The sequence below is a fragment of the Jaculus jaculus genome, chromosome 4 (assembly GCF_020740685.1).
Source record: "Jaculus jaculus isolate mJacJac1 chromosome 4, mJacJac1.mat.Y.cur, whole genome shotgun sequence".
Taxonomy (NCBI): Eukaryota; Metazoa; Chordata; class Mammalia; order Rodentia; family Dipodidae; genus Jaculus; species Jaculus jaculus.
This window is the reverse complement of record NC_059105.1, coordinates 117,979,380-117,998,240: the sequence shown is the minus strand read 5'-3', so window position 1 is coordinate 117,998,240 and position 18,861 is coordinate 117,979,380. Positions and strand designations below refer to the sequence as shown.

At 46.5% G+C, this 18,861-nt stretch overlaps 1 protein-coding gene and 1 non-coding gene across 4 annotated transcripts in view; one reads left to right on the top strand and one right to left on the bottom strand.

The window, feature by feature from the left end:
• Fam178b (family with sequence similarity 178 member B) overlaps positions 1-18,861 on the top strand; it is a 117,866-nt gene that overhangs the window by 15,336 nt on the left and 83,669 nt on the right. For all 3 annotated transcript variants that reach the window (XM_012951501.2, XM_004669805.2, XM_045148134.1), the window contains 2 exons: positions 9,668-9,773; positions 13,553-13,637. In XM_012951501.2, the coding sequence (XP_012806955.1) occupies positions 9,668-9,773; positions 13,553-13,637 (191 nt within the window). The remainder of the gene's footprint in view (positions 1-9,667; positions 9,774-13,552; positions 13,638-18,861) is intronic.
• LOC123460497 lies at positions 1,814-1,948 on the bottom strand. Its single transcript, XR_006637047.1, has one exon. It is a non-coding gene; the product is annotated as a small nucleolar RNA SNORA70 (small nucleolar RNA).

Genomic DNA, 18,861 nt, shown 5'->3' with positions numbered 1-18,861 from the left:
AAGATCATGTGTTCACATGTTCATACTGCTTTTCTTTCACCACACCCCAGCTTTCTCCACACCCACAAAAGAGCCATGCAGCATCTGGGGATTTTGTCTCTTATCACAAGGGCCAAGTTCTGAGCCATGAGAGCCTGTGATGGTCACTCCTATCTATTGTGGGGCTTCTCATCCACAATTTTACATCCAGCAGTTCCAGTTACTTTTAGTCAACTATGGTCTGAAAATATTAAATGAGAGAATCCAGGAAAAATTCATCAGTTTTAAATTGTAAACTATTCTAAATAGTATGATGAAGTTTTGTGGCATTCCACTTGATCCAGCCTGATATGACCTACTCCTTTGTCTAGTGTATCCACACTGTGCATGCACCCCACCTACATCATTTAGCAGCCTTTGGGGTTATCAGGTTTACCATTGAGGGTGATAGTGCTCTCAGCTCTTCAGGTGACCTCCCTCATACCTAGTGACTGCAAAGTGCAAGTGCAGTGTGCTGTTGATTCAGATCTGCTAAAGAGAGATGGTAAAGTGCCACCTTTATGTGAAAAAGAAAGTTCTTGGTTGAAGGAAAGAAAAATATATGCTGTGAAGGTAAAGATTGACTCTGTACATGAAATTGTGAAAAGGGGTGGAATCTATGCTAGTTTTGTTGTTGTGCCTTATCTCACAAATATTTCAGCCATAACATGTGAATAATGCTTTGTTAAATTGAAAAAGGCATTAAATTATATAGGGGTCAGTACTAGCAACCATTTCAGGCAGCCACTGGGGCTCATGGATTGGGTCCCCCATCTCTAATGAGGTTCCAGACCAGTATATTTGCTGAAGACATAGGACCTTTGCAGTCTGTGTGATGCCAGTATTGAAAAGTCTGTCCCCAGCCAGGTGTGGTGGTGCACGCCATTAATCCCAGCACTGGGAAGGCAGAGGTAGGAGGATTGTCATGAATTCGAGGCCACCCTGAGACTCCATAGTGAATTCCGGGTCAGCCTGGGCTAGAGTGAAACCCTACCTCAAAAAATGGAAAGAAAAAAAAAAAAGCACAGATGTTGAGCCACTTCTGTGTCTTAGGCCACATTAGAGTCTTGAACACAGGATTTTCTCTCACCTATTCATGACTTTGTTATTTGTATGAGTCCATTTTTCACTATAACTAAATACCTAAGATTGAATACTTACAGAGAAAAGAGGTCTATTTAGCTCAGAGTGAAGGCTGAAATGCAAACAGCATAGTGATGAGGACTTCTTTAGCAATATCACCTCATGGTAGAACACACCACAGTGGTAGAAGTGTGTGAGAGAAGGAAGGTTACAAGGTCAGGCAGGAACCCAAAAAGCTGTTCTGGGGAAGAACCAGTAATGCTTTCATTGGAGGCTCCATAGGTGTTCCACCACTGAACTAGATTCCCCAGCTCCAATTATTTTTGTTGTTTCTGGGGAATTGGATGTGAAATTTATTAATGAACAGCATTGATGAGATGGGAATTCAGCATAGTGGAAGCTCTCACAAGTGCAGAACCTGTCACATATCCAGGTATCTACAACTGAGGATATATTTGACCCCATAGCCATCAAGGATGAACTGCTCCTCAGGTACCATGTACTCAAATTCATCTGCATTAAACATTGTAAGGCTCTACTTCTTTAAGATGTGCATCTTCTGGTGGCGAGGGAACTTGAACTTGGGCTTGTGTGGAGGCCATTGTGAACTCTAACGATGGTACCCTGGGGCTTTGCAAAGGCAGCCTGCAAACCTGTCTGGAGCCTAGGTTAAGGAGAACATAAGATCAGAAACATAATCTCAACCAGAAAGTTCAGTCTTCAAGGTCTTTTAGGGAAATCCATACAAGCAACAAGCTGCATATACTACCAAGGTAGCTATTATTTTGTAGCCTTTGTATACTGGGCCCCATGAGGAAAGGAGCCTCCTAGTCTTCATTGACCACAGCAACTCTTGCTGGGTATTTTTTTGGGGGGGGGAGTTTCTTTTTGGTTTTTCGAGGTAGGGTCTCAACTCTAGTCCAGGCTGACCTGGAATTAACTATGTAGTCTCAGGGTGGCCTCAAACTCAATGGTGATCCTTCTACCTCTGCCTCCTGAGTGCTGGGATTAAAGGTGTGCACCACCAAGCCCAGCTCTTCCTAATTTTATTTAAGAATTTTTAAAAGTTTTTTTTAGAGAGAGCGGCACAGGGGCGGGGGGGGGGGGAATTGGCATTCCAGGGCCTCAGCGACTGAAATTGAACTCTAGATGCCTACGCCACCTAGTGGGCATGTGCAACCTTGCACTTGCCTCACTTTTGTGCATCTGGCTAAGTGGGATCTGGAGAGTAGAATATGAATTCTTGGGCTTTGCAGGAAAGTGCCTTAACTCCTAAACCATCTCTCCAGCCCTGACTCATTGGTTATATATTTATTATTTATTTGAGAGAAAGACACAGGGAAAGAGAGAGAGAATGGGTGCACCAGGGCCTTCAGCCACTGCAAACAAACTCCAGATGCATGCACCACCTTGTTCATCTGGCTTATGTGGGTCCTTGGGAATCAAACTGAGGTTCTTTGGCTTTGCAGGCAAATGCCTGAACCACTAAGCCATATCTCCAGCCCCATCTTGGTTTTTTGAGACAATATTTTTCTCTGTAGTTTAGACTGGCCTCAAACTGGCCATCCTACTGCTTCTGGCTCACAAGTGTTGGGGTTACAGATACCACCATACCTGGAAAAACTCCAGACAATAAGGGTCCTATGCTCTCCCGACAGCACCAATCTGGGAATCAAGCTTCTGACACATGAACCGTCGGGGGACACACTCAAGCCTCACCATAAGCTTATCTCATTCATGACAAATCCATCTTGTTTTATAATTGAAAGATTGATAATATTTTGATGTTTTCTTAAAGTGTTTTTGTGAAGTTTCAGGCATGTATAAAAGTTGAATGAACCGTATAATTTACCTTCATATACCCATTTTCAGCAGGGTCAACTCAAAGCCAATGTTGTTTTATCTCTATTTTTGTTCAGTAACATAGCACTCCATCTACTTATTTATTTATTTGAGAGAGAGAGAATGGGTGCAACAGGGCCTTCAGCCACTGCAAATGAACTCCAGATGCATGTACCACTTGGTGCATCTGGCTTTAAGTGTATACTGGGGACCTGAGTACTAAGGCTTCACAGGCAAGTACTTTAACCACTAAGCCATGTCTCCAGCCCCAGTACTCTACTTTTAGACATAACTGTGGTACCTACAAATAGTAACTCCTAGCTGGCACATGCCTTCAATCCCAGCACTCAGGAGACAGAGGTAGGAGGATTGCTATGAGTTTGAGGCCAGCCTGAGACAATATAGTGAATTCTAGGTCAGCCTGAGGTAGAGTGAGACCCTGCCTCCAAAAAAAAAAACAAAAAAACTTCTTATCAGTCATATCAGTGTTCAGATTTCAGTTGTCTATTAGCTGTTATGTATAGGTTGTTCTAATCAGGATTCCAAAAAGTTCAAACAATGCAATCCAACAGTGCAATGCTATCAGTGGAATAATTCCACATTTTATTAATGCCCAAACATACCCATTTGCCTATTTTTTTTTTTTAGAGCTGTGTATGTATGTGTATATATCTTTCTGGAGGTCTGAATGTCCCAAGCTAAGCTAAATTACTGGATATGAGTAGGTGAACCTTTACTAGAGTTTTCCACACACTTATAATGATGGGGGGTGGGGAGGAAGGAAGGAAGGAAAATAGTGGAGCCAAGAAAAACAGTGAATCTGAGAAGGAAGATGGGTAGTAAATGGGCGCCAGGCATGAGGAAAGAAAGGAAGGCAGCTTTCTGCTCTGCTATAACTTCAGGGTTGGTGCCAACAGCAGATTTTCTACCTCAGACTCTCTGGCTGGCGGGTGACAGGAAATATTTGACAGATGAGATGGCTCATAGAGCAGTGACCTGAGATCAGTGCAGTCCTGCCAAATGGGGCCAGGTGGCTGCCTAGCTTCCCAGGAGGAGGAATCTAGACCTTCCTCCTTCAGATATGCTAATGAACAGTGGACGTGATATGGCTGAGTACTTCCAAGCCACAGCTTGAGAATCTGCATTTGGCTTTCTGGAGGAATGCCTGCTGTTTAGCACTGCTATGTAGCACTGTCAGGGGCTCTTGCTGGACACTGGGTAAGAACCACTCCCTAGGGCTGGAGAAATGGCTTAGCAGTTAAGACACTTGCCTGCGAAGCCTAAGGACCCATGTTTGATCTCTCTCCAGACCCCCCGTAAGCCAGACACACAAAGGTGACACAGGCATAAGGCCACACATGCACACTAGGTGGTGCAAGCGTCTGGAGATTGATTTCAGTGGCTAAGGCCCTGACACACCAATCCCCCTCTCTTTTGTAAAATTAATTAAACTTTTTAAAAAAGAAGTACTCCCGAAAGATCACCTAGTGGTCTTGGGTCATCTTTGATTTTCTATTTATGCCAAGATATATATAAGAGTGGGAACAAAGTCAGGTATGGTGGTTCATACCTTTAGTCCCAGCACTTGGGAGGCAGAGGTAGGAGGATCACCATGAGTTTGAGGCCACCCTGAAAACTACATAGTGAATTCCACGATAGCCTGGGCTAGATTGAGACTCTACCTTAAAACCCACCCCCACCCCAAAAAAGAGTGGTAACAATAACCATCCAATCATGACCTCACAGTATTTGGTCAGAAACGCAGCTTTGGACGAAGACACAGATTACTAGGTCTGCCATTAAAAAAAGTTAATGCTGGGCTAGGGAGATGGCTTAATGGTTAAAGCACTTGCCATGCAAGTGTGAGGACCTGAGTTTGGATCCTCAGGACCCACATAAATGCCAGGCATGGCAGCTTGTGCCTCCATAATTCCAGCACTCAGGAAGTGGTAGCAAGCTGGCTGGCTAGATTAGATGAATTAATGAGCTCTGGGTTTAGTGAAAATCTGTTCTTCAATAAGTACAGTGGAAAGTGATAAAAGGAGACACCCACCATCAACCTCCAACCTCCACTTGAACATGTACAGCCACAGAAATTTGAACATGCATATACAAATACATATATCATACACACGCACATGTACATGTGCATGTGCTAATGCTTTGTGAGCTGACAGGTAATTTTTACTCCAACATAAACTCCTGCAGTTTCCAAGCATTCTACAGTGAGTATATATTATTGTTGTCATTAGAGGAAGGGAAAGTGAATGCTGGGGTTTTATTTGTTTTGTTTTGTTTTTCAAGGTAAGGTCTTGCTTTAACCCAGACTGCCCCTGGAATTCACTATGTAGTCTCAGGGTGACCTAGAACTCATGGCAATCCTCCTATACCTCTGCTGGGATTAAAGGCATGTGCCACCACCACACCCCCGGCATGAATGCTACTGTAAAAAAATTTACCTCTTGAGATAGATTCATGTCTGAACCTCTTCCTGAAGTGGGGGAGTTTCTTTCTTTTGGGCAAAGCGGAAAATATTGGCACAGATCAGCAAGCCAGTGGCAGAGCAAGGACAGATGGACGTGGCTCTGAATGCATTTGTATGCAGAGTGCTTCTGCATGACCCACCATGCAATTGGAGCTGATCCAGGTGATACTCTTTTGTCTGTCACCAGGCTGATGTGTAACTTCATGTCAATTCCCTAGGACCAAAGTTACATGACAGGCCTTGGCTCCAGAGGATTCTAAGAGCTGAACTTTTTCTTCTTCCTTGACAATTGAAAGGATACCCAATCCTCCTGACTAGATGAGCTGTGAGAGCATCAGTCTGGACAGAAGCCCATCTGAGGCTGACTCCACAGCTGTTGCTGCTCAGAGACCTTGTGGTGTTCATGATGGTGTCTTCTTGGTGAGAGGGCAGGTGAGCTCTCAGGAAGCCCAAGAGCAGAATGAGATGTTCTGTGAATAGATGAATTTGAGCCTCCTCAACTAACAGGGTACATATGCCCTGCATCTCCCAGAGGCCATATGGCCTGGGCTCTTATTTTACAATGTGCATCAATATCTCCTAGAGGAAAATACTGAGTTGAACCCACAGGAAATCAACCCCCAACTATGGAGTATGGATAGGGCTAGGCCATCTGGCTGGCTGGTGGGTGCCCCCAGAATGAAGGGGAAGCAGAAAGCTGGGCCATTGCTAGCATTCTGGGTTTTTAACAGGGTGGTATTTACTTATCTGTAAACAAAAGAGAGGAGGAGGAGAAGAAAGGGGGCATAGTCAGGTGTTTCTACTGTTACTTGCTCTGTTCTACTGAGTTGGCTTTTGTTTTTGTTTGTATTTTGTTTGTTTGTTTTCATTTTTCAAAGTAGGGTTTCACTCTGGCTCAAGCTGACCTGGAATTTACTATGTAGTCTCAGGGTAGAGGGTGGCCTCAAATTCATAGCAATCCTCCAACCTCTGCCACCCAAATGCTGGGATTAAAGGTGTGTGCCACCATGCCCAGCTGAGGTATGTTATTGAAACTTTCATTTGAGAACTTGGCAAGGGTCCAGAAACCGATATTACATAAATAACTGCACCTTGGTGTTTATCCTTCTGCTGTCACTTGGGATTCCTAAGGCATTTAGAGACTTGGTCCACTGGGACTGCTGTCCATAAAATGGACGAGAAGGCTAGATGAATCTTCCCTTGGACATTATCGAGATCAGAAATTCCAGAGATTGGAGCTATGTTCCAGAAGCCTGCCATGTTCATCCTAGCAGAGCCTGTTCAGAGTGTGCTGACTCTCTATCTTTTCTCTTTGGGGCTGATCTCCCTCCCTCCCTTCCATTGCAGCAGGCAGTGTGGGTAGACACAGATATCTCCCCTCTGCCATTGCCACCAGGGCTGGGGATTAGCAGTGCTCTCACAGTTGCTGCACCCTGTTTTCCTCATCTCATTTAGTCACAGCTAAAGGCCTCCCATGAAAAGTTCTCTTCACTGGGATCCTGGAGGAGACAGCTGGGGGTTTCATGCTCACTGTGGCATCTGCCATCTCTCTCCTTCTCCAGAGTCCTCTGGCATACTCAGGCTAACTTCTGAACTCAGAGTTGGCAAAGACTCAGTATTGGGGGGAGGGTGTAAGAGAGAGAGAGAGGCATGCCATGGCATGTGTATGGAATCTAGAGGACACCACCGAGTGTCAGTCCTCACCTTGCACCTTGTTTGAGGCAGGGTTTCTTGTTTGGTGGTGTGTTTGCCAGGCTAGGTGTCCCACAAGCTTCTAAGAATTCTCCTGTCTCTGCCTCCCATCTCATCATAGACACTGTGGCCATACAGATGCATGTGTTGGTGGGGCCAGATTTAAGTGTGTTGTGAGTATCTGAACTCATGTGCTCACACTTGTGAGACAAGCGCTTTATCCATAGAACCATCTCCTCAGATCAGCATCAACGTTCTTAATGTGGAGATGGGACACTGGTTTTTGTGACTTATAACTGATTCTGTCACCCAAGGTTTTTGAGCTCTTACCACACATACCTCTCACCCTCTTTCCTTTTCTCCCGGGCTTCACTGTTCAGCTGCTGTTGTGAGGCTTCTCTTTCCTCCCTAGGGTCAGGGCAATGTCTATACAGGATCAAGCTCCAGGTTGTCATGTGTCCTTGTGAGTAGCAGCTCCCCTAGCTACTGAGCACACCATGTACACACTTGGCATACACCCCAGCATCTCATCTCATCTCATCTCATCTCACCTCATCTCACCTCACTCCTCACATCTCATTGAGCTCTACACCCAGAATTCCTTGAAAGCCATTTACTCTGCCATATTTGCACTTCTTGGAATTCACACCTGCTGTCTTTGGGACATGCAGGATATTACCATTGTGGCTCTCTTGCTCCTCATCTTGTGGATAAAACCAGCTTCAATAGCAATGAACTTGACAACAGGTCTCTCATTTCTCTGATAGAGTGGCACTAAGACACCAGCGTAGCAGAAGGAAGACATTGCAAGGAGAGGCATCTCAGAGCAGTAGTTGAAATCATGTCACTGAGCCAGCAGGGGCTTGTATTCTTCCACTGAGCAACTGGCCAGGGTGCACGCCCACACACACAACAGAATGCCAGAGCTAGTCTCCCAGAGTCCAGGATTTCCAGTCTCTTTGACACATGACACATGGCCTCTGGCAGATCCTGACAGTGTATAAGGCTGGGAATGCAGTCCCTTTTCTTATATCATGCACCTCAATGTCAGTCTATGAAAGCATCTGTGTGGCCAGGCACCTAGAGCAGAACAAGTGTGCTTACAACCCTGTGGGCACATGTTTGTATACATATAAGAAAGTCTGTTTCAGAGCTGTAAATTTCATGACTACAGGGACAGTGCCTTTCTCCTCTTAACTTAAATGACTTAGAGGAAAAAAAAAAAAAAAACTTTGTAGTAGCCTGGACATACTCAGGGACACAGCAACTTGCCTCACAGTAGAATCTCAGTTTTGGAGCATTCTGTTCCTGGAAGATTGCAGTGTAGTGTCTTCAAAAAAGTGGTGGGAGTGGGAGCTGGCCAAAGAGGAGAGAAACATTAAATGTTATCTGAATGCTCTTTGCATGAATTTGGCCACTAAAAAGAAAAAACATATCACACATTAGCTGTCTTGGGGACATTCTCTAGAGAAAAGGGACAAAGTGCAGAGTGGGACGAGCTATCCTACACCCAGGATTGGGTGACTAGAGTACAGAAAGTGACAAAGCCTAGCCGGGTGTGGTGGCGCACGCCTTTAATCCCAGCCCTTGGGAGGCAGAGCTAGGAGGATCACTGTGAGTTTGAGGCCACCCTGAGACTGTGTAGTGAAGTTCAAGTCAGCCTGAGCCAGAGTGAGACCCTACCTCAAAAAAGAAAAGTAACAAAGCCTAAGTAAGCCCTCTAAAAGCTGACTTCAAAGCACCTTGTCCCAGAGGCCTTGCAGCCACACTGAATGTATAACTCCTCATTTCCTTTAATGGGACCCCACATCAACAATTGGCCAACAGCCATTCTGACAGGTCAAAGCACTACATGCACAAACTAATCACAACACCACACACACAGGTTATAGTCGCAACTATGTGACTGGCTTGAACACCATACGCACTCCACCCTCAGGACCAGGGCTGCCTGCATGGCCTCATGGAACACTTGCTTGGCATTTCCTTCCCAAAAGGTCCCCATTCTGGGCCCCTTTCTGTTATTTCCCCATCCTCTCAGGTGTCCCCTCTGTGTTGGAAAAACACAAGATGGGCAGAAACACTGTGTAACCAGACCCCAAGACACAGAGGTGCCCATGGGTAATTCTGTCTGCCCCTTGTAGCCTGGAGCCCCAAGAGGAGTACCTTAGGCAGAGATGCCTGACCTTCACCTTCTTTCCTTATCTGCCTGTAGTCCTCCTGGTCTTGGTAGATGCCTTGACTTCCTCCTGTCACATAAACAAGGGTAAATGTACTACCTGGTATACATTTAAAATGCCATGAAGTATGTTAGTGCAAAGCATCGGAGAAAAGCAAGCAGTCCTGATGCTGTCTTAAGTGATTTTTTTCTTCTGATGGCATCGGGCACTGAGAATTCTAAAAGTAAAATGTCCCTAGTGTTTTAGTATGCTTAACAGCATCCTGGTGAAGCTGGGATATGACCAACTATCTCGGCAGTGTCACTGACATAGGAAGGGGACCCTGCTGTGAAAGGCTGATCCTAACCTGACTTCTCTGTCCCCACAGGTCTCCACTGCCCCAGCAGCTTTCCTTCCTGCACAAGGGCTTCCTGACCAACCTCTACCTGCATGCCCATGATTGCCCACTGCCTCTGCTCCGATGGCTGTTTCAGGTAAGGATCACAGACCTTCCACTAGGTGGCGGGAGTAGTGAGGCCTAATAGCCCAGTCTGGGCTGCAGGCAGGAGTGGCTAGCTGGGCACTTAGCCTTTCTTCTTGCCTTGGGAGCTGAAAGGCTTGTCTTAGGGCTAAAGGAGGAAGGGAGGTGGTGAGCATTAATCCTTACCTTCATGCTAAAAATGTCAAGGTCTAGGAAATTCAAGAACCCTTCTGTGGTAGCAACTGCCTAGAAGCCTCTCTTGAGCAACCCCAGATTATGTGCCTCTTGGGCTGCTCCTGTTCCACTAGGGTCTATTTTTCTGAGAAGCCTGGTGTTTCAAATGGGTTTAGGGTACGCCCTCTCAGTGACTAGGTCCATGCTATTCTTCAAGGACTTCCATCTCAAATGCCATCTTTTCTACCATGGTTATAGCACACACATCCCACCTACAACTGGAGGACTTCCAGAGTCCACTGCTCCCTGCAGCAGCCCTAGAGGTGTAGGACCTCATGACGTCAGTGCTGAGGGCGATCTAGAGTTTGAGGGCTTGTTTCCTGCTAAGCAGTTGTAGATAGGCTAGAAAAGCCTAGACCAGGTGCTCCTTCTGTCCCAGTTTCCTCCCACCTAGTGGCTGCTGGAACATTTTGCTCTGGGGGAACACACATTCAGCCCAAGGCTAGAAACCTTTGCACAGAGAAAGCCTAGGAATCAAGGCTTCAATCTGAATGCATGACAGGCAGGCAGCTTAGTGTTGGCCCCTGCCCAGGGCTGGCCCAGTCTGGGGATGGGCAGGTCACAAGTTCCAGCTGGTCCCAGTACTGCCAGTTGAGGTCTGGAGCTCAGCTGTAAATCAGAGGTTGGATTATTCAGGGCACTCCTCAGCCTCAGCAGGCTGCCCACCTTCCAGAAAGAGCCCTCCAGCCCGCTGCTCCCAGCTAGGGTCCTTCATGGTGCTCCTCCTGGCCTGGAGGAGAAGGATGCCAGACATCTGGGACCCTTGCACATAGCTGTTGCCTTTGCTCCCTTACCCCAGGCCTGGGGGGTTGGGAAGAGCAGGCTTGAAAGGCAGGGAGGAGAGGCAAACAGTCAGGCCATTATTCTCCATCCAGCAGTGCAACCTCTCTGCTCCTTGCAGTGTATGACAAAATGCACAATTGGGCACTGGGAGACACAAAGAACCCCTCTAAGATGTCGCCCACAGAGGGTCCTTGTATGACCCTGACACAGCTGGAATGTCCTCCCTCATGATGGCTTGGTCTCCACTAGGTTCTAAGGACTCCCCTGTCCCTTTATCACCTCTGTGAGGCCAAGAGGAGCAGGCGAGAGAGGAGAGGAGTTGAGAATAACCCTAAGGATGGACAGACTAGGTTTGAACCAGAGCTCAGCTACTTCCTTCTATGTAACTTTGGGCAAGTCCTCAGTGTTAGCTCTGTTTGGTAGGGCCCATATTCCTGTGGGGGGCTAAATGAGAAAGTTCTACAAGCTGCTTTGGCCCTTCCCCAGCTCTGCTCAGGAGTGACTAGAGAGAGGCTAATCCACACTCAGCAGGAAGAAAAAGTGAAAGTTCTAAATCATGGAGGAGGGCTTTGGGACCTCCTGGGCAGAGCACTTTGCCCTTCAGAACCCTTGGTTAATGAGGATTTTAAATCTCTAGGGTCTTCTTGAAGCATCTGGAGGTGGGATTTTTATACAATTGCAGGGGAGTGTCCAGAGTTCTGGGGCAGGGGTGTGGCTGGGCCTTAGGAGGTGGTAGAACCAGGGATGGGAAAGAGTTGATGTCCATGGTAGCCCTCCACTTCTCTCTCCAACCTATGCTCCATGGTCAGATAAGGCCAGCCCTGTACCCAAATCTGAATTCCAAAGAGGGAGCATGTGTTTGTTCCCTGGTCCAGTCCAAGACAGTGAGGTGGGCAAATCACAGGGCTGCTGGGCCCATGCATATAGCTGGGTTTGCAATGAGGTGGGACCAACAGAGTGTAGCACCTCCACTCATTTGACTGTCTCCTTAGAGCAGATAGTGTCACTAGGACTTAGTCATTGTCTGATCTCCTCACTGCTCCCACATGTACTGGGTGTACAGGCTTTGGCCTCAATGTGTAGGCCCATGGTATACCTTGGTGGTATACCATTCTGGGAGAGGGGATGGACAAAAACAGCCTGTGTCCTTGGTGAACTTATAGTCTTTTTTTTTTTTTTTTTCGGAGGTAGGATTTCACTCTAGTCCAGGTTGACCTGGAATTCACTATGTAATTTCAAGGTGGCCTTGAATGCATCATGGTGATCCTCCTACTTCTGCCTCCCAAGTGCTGGGATTAAAGGTATGCACCACCGTGCCTGGCAGAATTTATATTATTTTTGGAAGACAGTACAGTTTCAAGTCTTAAAACTGGTGATAGGTTATCAGTGAAGGAGAGTGGCTGAGCTCTGGACTCTGGGATGGAGGTCTTCAGTCAGACTGACTGGGCAGCACTCACTCTTAGGAACCTTTTGAAGGGAGGGAAGGTAGGAAGGTATAGGCCCTACAGAGGCAGAAGCCAAGAAAATAATTCATTGCAGCCAGGATCCAGGTAGTCTCTTCATTGGAGAGGGGTATGTTCTAGAACCCAGTGACCTGTTAAACTGTCCAAGTTGAGATGAGGACCTCAACATTGACCAGTTATATGATACAGACTACACAGGAAGTGACCACAACCTTAGGCCGTAGTGACCACAACCTTAGGCCAGACACAGCCTCTAAAGTCACTGCCCAGCAAGGACCTTACAGCTACGGAAGGAGCAAGAGCCTCAGTCTCCGAAATGGGTATGTGCTTGTGTGCCCACTGCAGCATTCTCAGTAGGACAAGATATGGGCAGGAGCCCCACTGCTGAGGCCTGGCCTTGTATGTATATACCCAGATCAGCGGACAGTCATGGCAAGGTGCTCTCTAGTGGTTTGTCTCCATCCCATACTCTGTCTTCCAAGTCCCTAGCATATGACCCTTCAACTCAAGGAGCATAAATGAGCTTAAGTCCAAGTTGGTGACCACTGCTCCAGTTGTTTGAGGATTTGTGTTCAGGTACCAAGGGCCACCCTGGCCTGTGACCTTAGCTATCCATCAGAGAATTGTCCTATGACCAGAGGATTATGGATGGGGACATTTCTGTCATTAGGCAGCTGGCTGTGGTCAGTGCTTGCAAGCCCTTAGTCCCTGGCCTGAAGGAGACAAGGTGTGACTATGGGAATGGGGTTAGAATTAATCAAGACTCGGGCTGGAGAGATTGCTTAGCAGTTAAGCGCTTGCCTGTGAAGCCTAAGGACCCCGGTTCGAGGCTCGGTTCCCCAGGTCCCATGTTAGCCAGATACACAAGGGGGTACATGCATCTGGAGTTTGTTTGCAGCGGCTGGAAGCCCTGGCACGCCCATTCTCTCTCTCCCTCTATCTGTCTTTCTCTCTGTGTCTGTCGCTGTCAAATAAATAGATAAATAAATAAATAAATGAGTAAATAATTTAAAAAAAAAGAATTAATCAAGACTCCACATAGGTAGAAGCAATAGGAAACCCACATTGCTCAGGCTTGAGTCCTGGCTTTGCCACTTCACACCTGTGTGACCCTGGGGAATTGTTTCACAATATGTATTGATAATATCATAATCTGAACCTGAGTTCCTCTTGTATCAAGTGACAGCATTAATGATAGTGTTGTTCTACCATGTGGATTTGTGAGAAGTAAATGAGAATGATTTAATATACAACATTACACATATGTTTTGCCACTATTACTGCACAAGAATAAGTCTTTTTTTCTTCCTAGCTGTTATCCTGGCCTCTGGAAACTTCTTCAAGAGCCTTTGATCTTCTATGGGATCTCAGTGTGGATGGGCTTTTCCGCCAACCCAGTAAGTGCAGGGTGTAGAGTACCCAAAGCTCTTGGCTTGTCTCAGGTCTCCTGGAGCCCAGTGTGCAGTAAGATGCTGGTGGGAACATTGTGTCAACCAAGGTAGAGACATCAGGCCATCTATCTTTGGCTCTGGCTCCAGTGTTAGTAAAAAGCTGAGCTGACAGGCTCCTTGGCACTTCCATCTGGCTTCAGGTCCAGATCACAGTAGCCAAGTCCAGGCTGACCTCCTGGGATCCCCACTCAGTTCAGGAAAGTGAGTGCTTCCTAAGATAGACTGTAGCTCTAAGGCAACTTGACCCTCCAAGTTCTTTTGAAGGCCTAGGAGAAAGAGCTGCAGTACCTCAGAGCAGCCCCTGAAGCTGGAGTCATGGAGGAGGAAGCCTTAAAGCTGCTCCCACCCCTAGCAGCTCTCCTTGGCCTAGACATCAGTGGCACCCTGGGGTGACAGCCCTGAGTCTGTACCTTGGCCATGGCATTTCAGGCTATGTTTGATTTAGAGTCCACAAACTCTGAATTTAATTTCCCCCTGGTAGTTGTACCTTCCCAGGCTGCCTTCATTTGACACTGAACCTAGATACTTTGACACCAAAAAAGTTTTTTTTTTTCAATTTTTCTTATTTCAAAGAGAGAGAAAGAAGCAGATGGAGAGAGAGAGAGAATGAGTTGGCATGCTAAGGCCAGTAGCCACTGCAAATGAACTCCAGATGTATGGGCCACTTTGTGCATCTGGCTTACGTGGGTCCTCAGGAATAGAACCTGTGTCTTTTGGCTTTTGTAGGCAAACGCCTTAACCACTAAGCTGTCTCTCCAGCCCTCCCCCTTTAAAATATTATGTAAGCATTTGAGTGTTGATTATAGCTGATAGTGAGAGCGTTTCAGGAGGGATTTTGCCCCAGCTCCCCCACCACCACCACAGAGCATGCAAACACATTACTCTGAGGGCCAAGGTCATAGCCCGTAGTGCATCAGCACCACCAGCTCTTTGAGTTCCTATATTATGCTCCTCTGCTTCAGGAGTTGGCCTAGCTGGGGAACATCTGTCAAATTAGCATTCCAGACGCCCCCGTGGGCCCCCTCACTGAGGTCGTATGAGCAGCCACCAGTCCCAGAATGCTCTCCCTTTTTGTAACCTCTGCCCCTGTGGCCTGTGCTGCCCTTTCCAGCCCTCAGGGCTGCCTCTGCTGCATGCCTGCCCTTTGGAGAACAGGGGCCTCCTTGTCTGCTCTTTTCCTCCGTGATGGCATGCGTCTCTTCCACTCTGCTTTCCTTCCCCGTACTTCACCATCAGTCAGGAGGAACTACAGAGTGGTTTTTGAGCCTTTTGGTCTTTCCCCTGTCTAGTGGATAGAATACAGTGTGGCCTAAAAGCTCCCCTCCTTGAGGTCATACTCCTTACTGATTTGGGGGAAGTAAGAGGTTAGATTCACAAAAGAACTGGAAGCAGTGACTTGAACAGGTGATTTGCACACCTGTGTTCACCATAGCATTGTTCATGACGGCCAAAGAGTAGAAACAACCCAAATGTACACTGGTTGATGAATAAGCAAAATAGTGTATGTATGATGGAATATGAAATAGACATATTATAGTATGAATATTATTCATCCCTAAAAAGGAAGTTCTGACACATACTTTGATACAGATAAGCCCTGAAAAGATGTGCTAACTGAAATAAGCCAGTTACAAAAGGAAAAGCACTTTGCTTCCACCTGCATGTAGTCTTTGGAGTAGGGAAATTTGTACCAAAATGGTAGTTGCCAGAGTCTAGGGAGGGAGGTGGGAGTTGTTAAGCAGGGGCCAAGATTTAGCCTGGGAACCCTTATTGGTGGCTAAACAGCAATAAGATTGTATGGCCACTGCTGCCTTCCCCACACACATGTAGAAATAGCTAGGGTGACATGGTGCAGCTCAGCCATTTTTGTAGTCAGTTTTGCATTGCTGGCAGAAATCACCCGACCAAGATCAGCTTTTGAGAAAGTTTTATTTTGACTTAAGGACTTGTAGGAAAGTTCCATAATGGCAGGGAAAATGATGGCATGAGCAGAGGGTGGACCTCACCCCCTAACCAACATAAGGTGGACAATAACAGCAGGTGAGTATGCCAAACACTAGCAAGGGGGAGCTGGCTATAACACCCATAAGCCCACCCCCAATGGTACACTGCTCCCAGGAGGCTTCAATTTCCAGTTGCCATCATCTGGGGAACCTAACATTCAGAACACCTAAGTTTATGAGGGACCCCTGAATCAAACCACCACAGCCATAGAGCTGAGGTCAAACTAAGATCTACACAACAAGCACTAGCTTGACCATTTAGCCACAGCACAGCCCAGTACATTTGTTTAATTTTATTTATTTATTTGAGAGAAAGTGCAAGAGAAAGAGGCAGGGTGGGGGGAGGAGGGAGAGAGGGAAGTGTGCCAGGGCCTCCAGCCACTGCAAACAAACTCCAGACACATGCTCCACCTTGTGCATCTGGCTTATGTGAGTCCTGGGGAATTGATCCATGGTCCTTTGGCATGCAGGCAAATGCCTTAACTGTCAAGCCATCTCTCCAGCCCAACATTTATTTAAAGTTAAGTTAAAGCCAGGCATGGTTGTGCACACCTTTAATCCTAGCACTCAGGAGGCAGAGGTAGGAGGATCGCCATGAGTTCGAGGTCACCCTGAGACTCCTTATTGAATTCCAGGTCAGCCTGGGCTACAGTGAGACCCTACCTCAAAAAACCAAAAAAAAATTTTAAAAAGTTAAGTTAGATCCATGATAACTACAAAAGGAAGGCCTGTGTTCGCCCACGGCTTGAGGTTCTCAGGGTCTCTGTTGGGACATCAGAACTTAGGGCAGGACTACAAGGACATCCTGATGTATGTGTATACTCAAGTCACCTGACTTTTTCTATATGGAAACTTCTGTCCTTCCCTGGGGCATTTGGTGACTGAGAATTCTTTCCCCACCACTGTCCTGGAGAGGGTCTTATGCCACCACGTTTATTGCAACCCACTTCCCAACTCCACATGTCTGGTCACCAGAGCTGTGGCCCAAGCTCCCAGGGTATAACTGGTATATGGGGATTGATAGGTTGAGAGGCAGCACACATGACCTCTCAAAGCCAGTGAGATTGGAATATTCTGGAAGGCTGCTGCTCTTCATCTCAGGGAGTGTTTATGTGTGAATCAACTCACAGATGTGTAGAGGCCTCCTGCATTAAGGACCTAGCTGTAAAGTAGAAGAAGGTACAAGAGGACTTAGGCCAGCCCCTGTCCTCAAGAAGGCTGATGACACCAGGTGTGGTGGTGCCTGCCTTTAATCCCAGCACTCGAGAGGCAGAGGTAGGAAGATCACAGAGTTCAAACCCACCCTGAGACTACATAGTAATTCCAGGTCAGCCTGGGCCAGTGTGAGACCCTACCTCGGAAAACAAAAACAAAAACAAAAGGCTGATGACCAAGGGGGAGAGGATGATGAAACCAACATCATCAGAGATAGAAAGGCGTCATAGATGCCAGGTATGGTGATATACGCCTTTAATCCCAGCACTCAAGAGGCTGAGGTAGGATTGCTCTGAGTTTGAAGCCACCCTGAGATGACAGTGAATTCCAGGTCAGCCTGGGCTAGAGTAAGATCCTACTTCAAAAAAACGAACAAACAAACAAAAGGAGGCATAGAGAGGGACATGGCTTCCAGCTTGGTGTATATGGCCTGTAGAAGCAGGATGTAGGGTTCCAGAAGTGCTCTGTAGAAGAACGGTAGTTAAGTTACTTCTAGAAGCTGCAGAGGGAAGGCAGGATTGCCAAGTCATTTGTCTGAGGAATGAAGCAGAGACAGAGCTCAGGCTCTGTGTAACAGTGTTGCTTGCACATGTTTTGGTCCAGGTAAATGCAGATCTGGCATCACACCAATTCTTCCCATTGTAAAAAGCCATTTTTATTAGGATGTACCTTGACTCTTAGTAGGAAATTACCAATGAAGAGTGGTTTATTATCTCACATGACAGGAAACCCAGAGGCAGTTGGTTCTACAATGTCCTATGCAGATCTGCAGTGTCAGGACTCTGGCTTCTGTTTCTACATTTTCTACTTCTCAGTCTTGCAAAATGGCTGCCAGAGGGCATAACATCTGCATGTTCTCACATGAGACTCAAGTCAGAACAAAAAAAAGCTAGAGAGGTAGCTCAGTGGTAGCCCTGGATTTGATTCCCAAACTGGAAAAGAAAAGGTAAATGAAAAAGATGGAGCATGAGAGGTCATCACTTTTATAGACATTTCTCTTTTATCAGGACCTTCTGCTCTGTTTCACTGGACAAAACTATCACAGGCTTCAAAGGCTCTGTGCCATGTTTTCTGAATGCTGGTGTCCTTTGACCCCTTCAGAGCAAAACTCAAGAAACTAGCTTTTCCAGCCTCCTTTCAGATATTTTAATTTTTACTTTTTGAATAATTACCTAAACAATAGTCTTGATATTAGATAATATTTATAATCTAGAGATGATTTAAAAATATGGAAGCTGGACTAGACAGATGGCTCAGCAGTTAAAGGTACTTGTCTGCAAAGCCTGATGACCTGGATTTGATTCCCCAGTGCCTGTGTAAAGCTAGATACACAAAAAAGTGGTGTGTGTGTGTGTGTGTGTGTGTGTGGAGTTTGTTTGCAGCAACAGGAGACCTGGTGCATTCATTCTCTCTCTCTCTGTCTCTCATCTCCTCTCTCTCTCAAATAAATAAACATAAAATAAAATATAGGAAGCTAGTTAGGCATGGTGGCACACATCTTTAATCCCAGCACTTAGGATGCAGAGGTAGGAGAATTGCTGTGAGTCCAAGGCCACCCTGAGACTACATAATGAATTCCATATCAGCCTAAGCTAGAGCAAGACCCTACCTCAAACACACCACAACAAAAGGATGTTTATAGGAAATCTCACAGAAGTAAATGAGCTAAAGAATAGCAGTAATTACAGAGGTGGAAAGGGTCGGGCTTCTTAAAAGGGGCAGAGAAGGGCTGGAGGGCAGCTCACTGGGAAGTATACCCTAAGCCTAGGCGCAGCCCTGGGTTCAATCCCCAGAACTGAAAAAGCAAACAAAAGAGATAGAATAGGAGGTGAGATGGAAGGCATGGGTCCAGCCCTAGGAGAACAGTGGGGCTATGGCAGGCACAGTGACACTTTAATATATGGCAAAACCAGGATGGAATTGTTGGGGTTTTGTAAAAGCTGTAATTCATG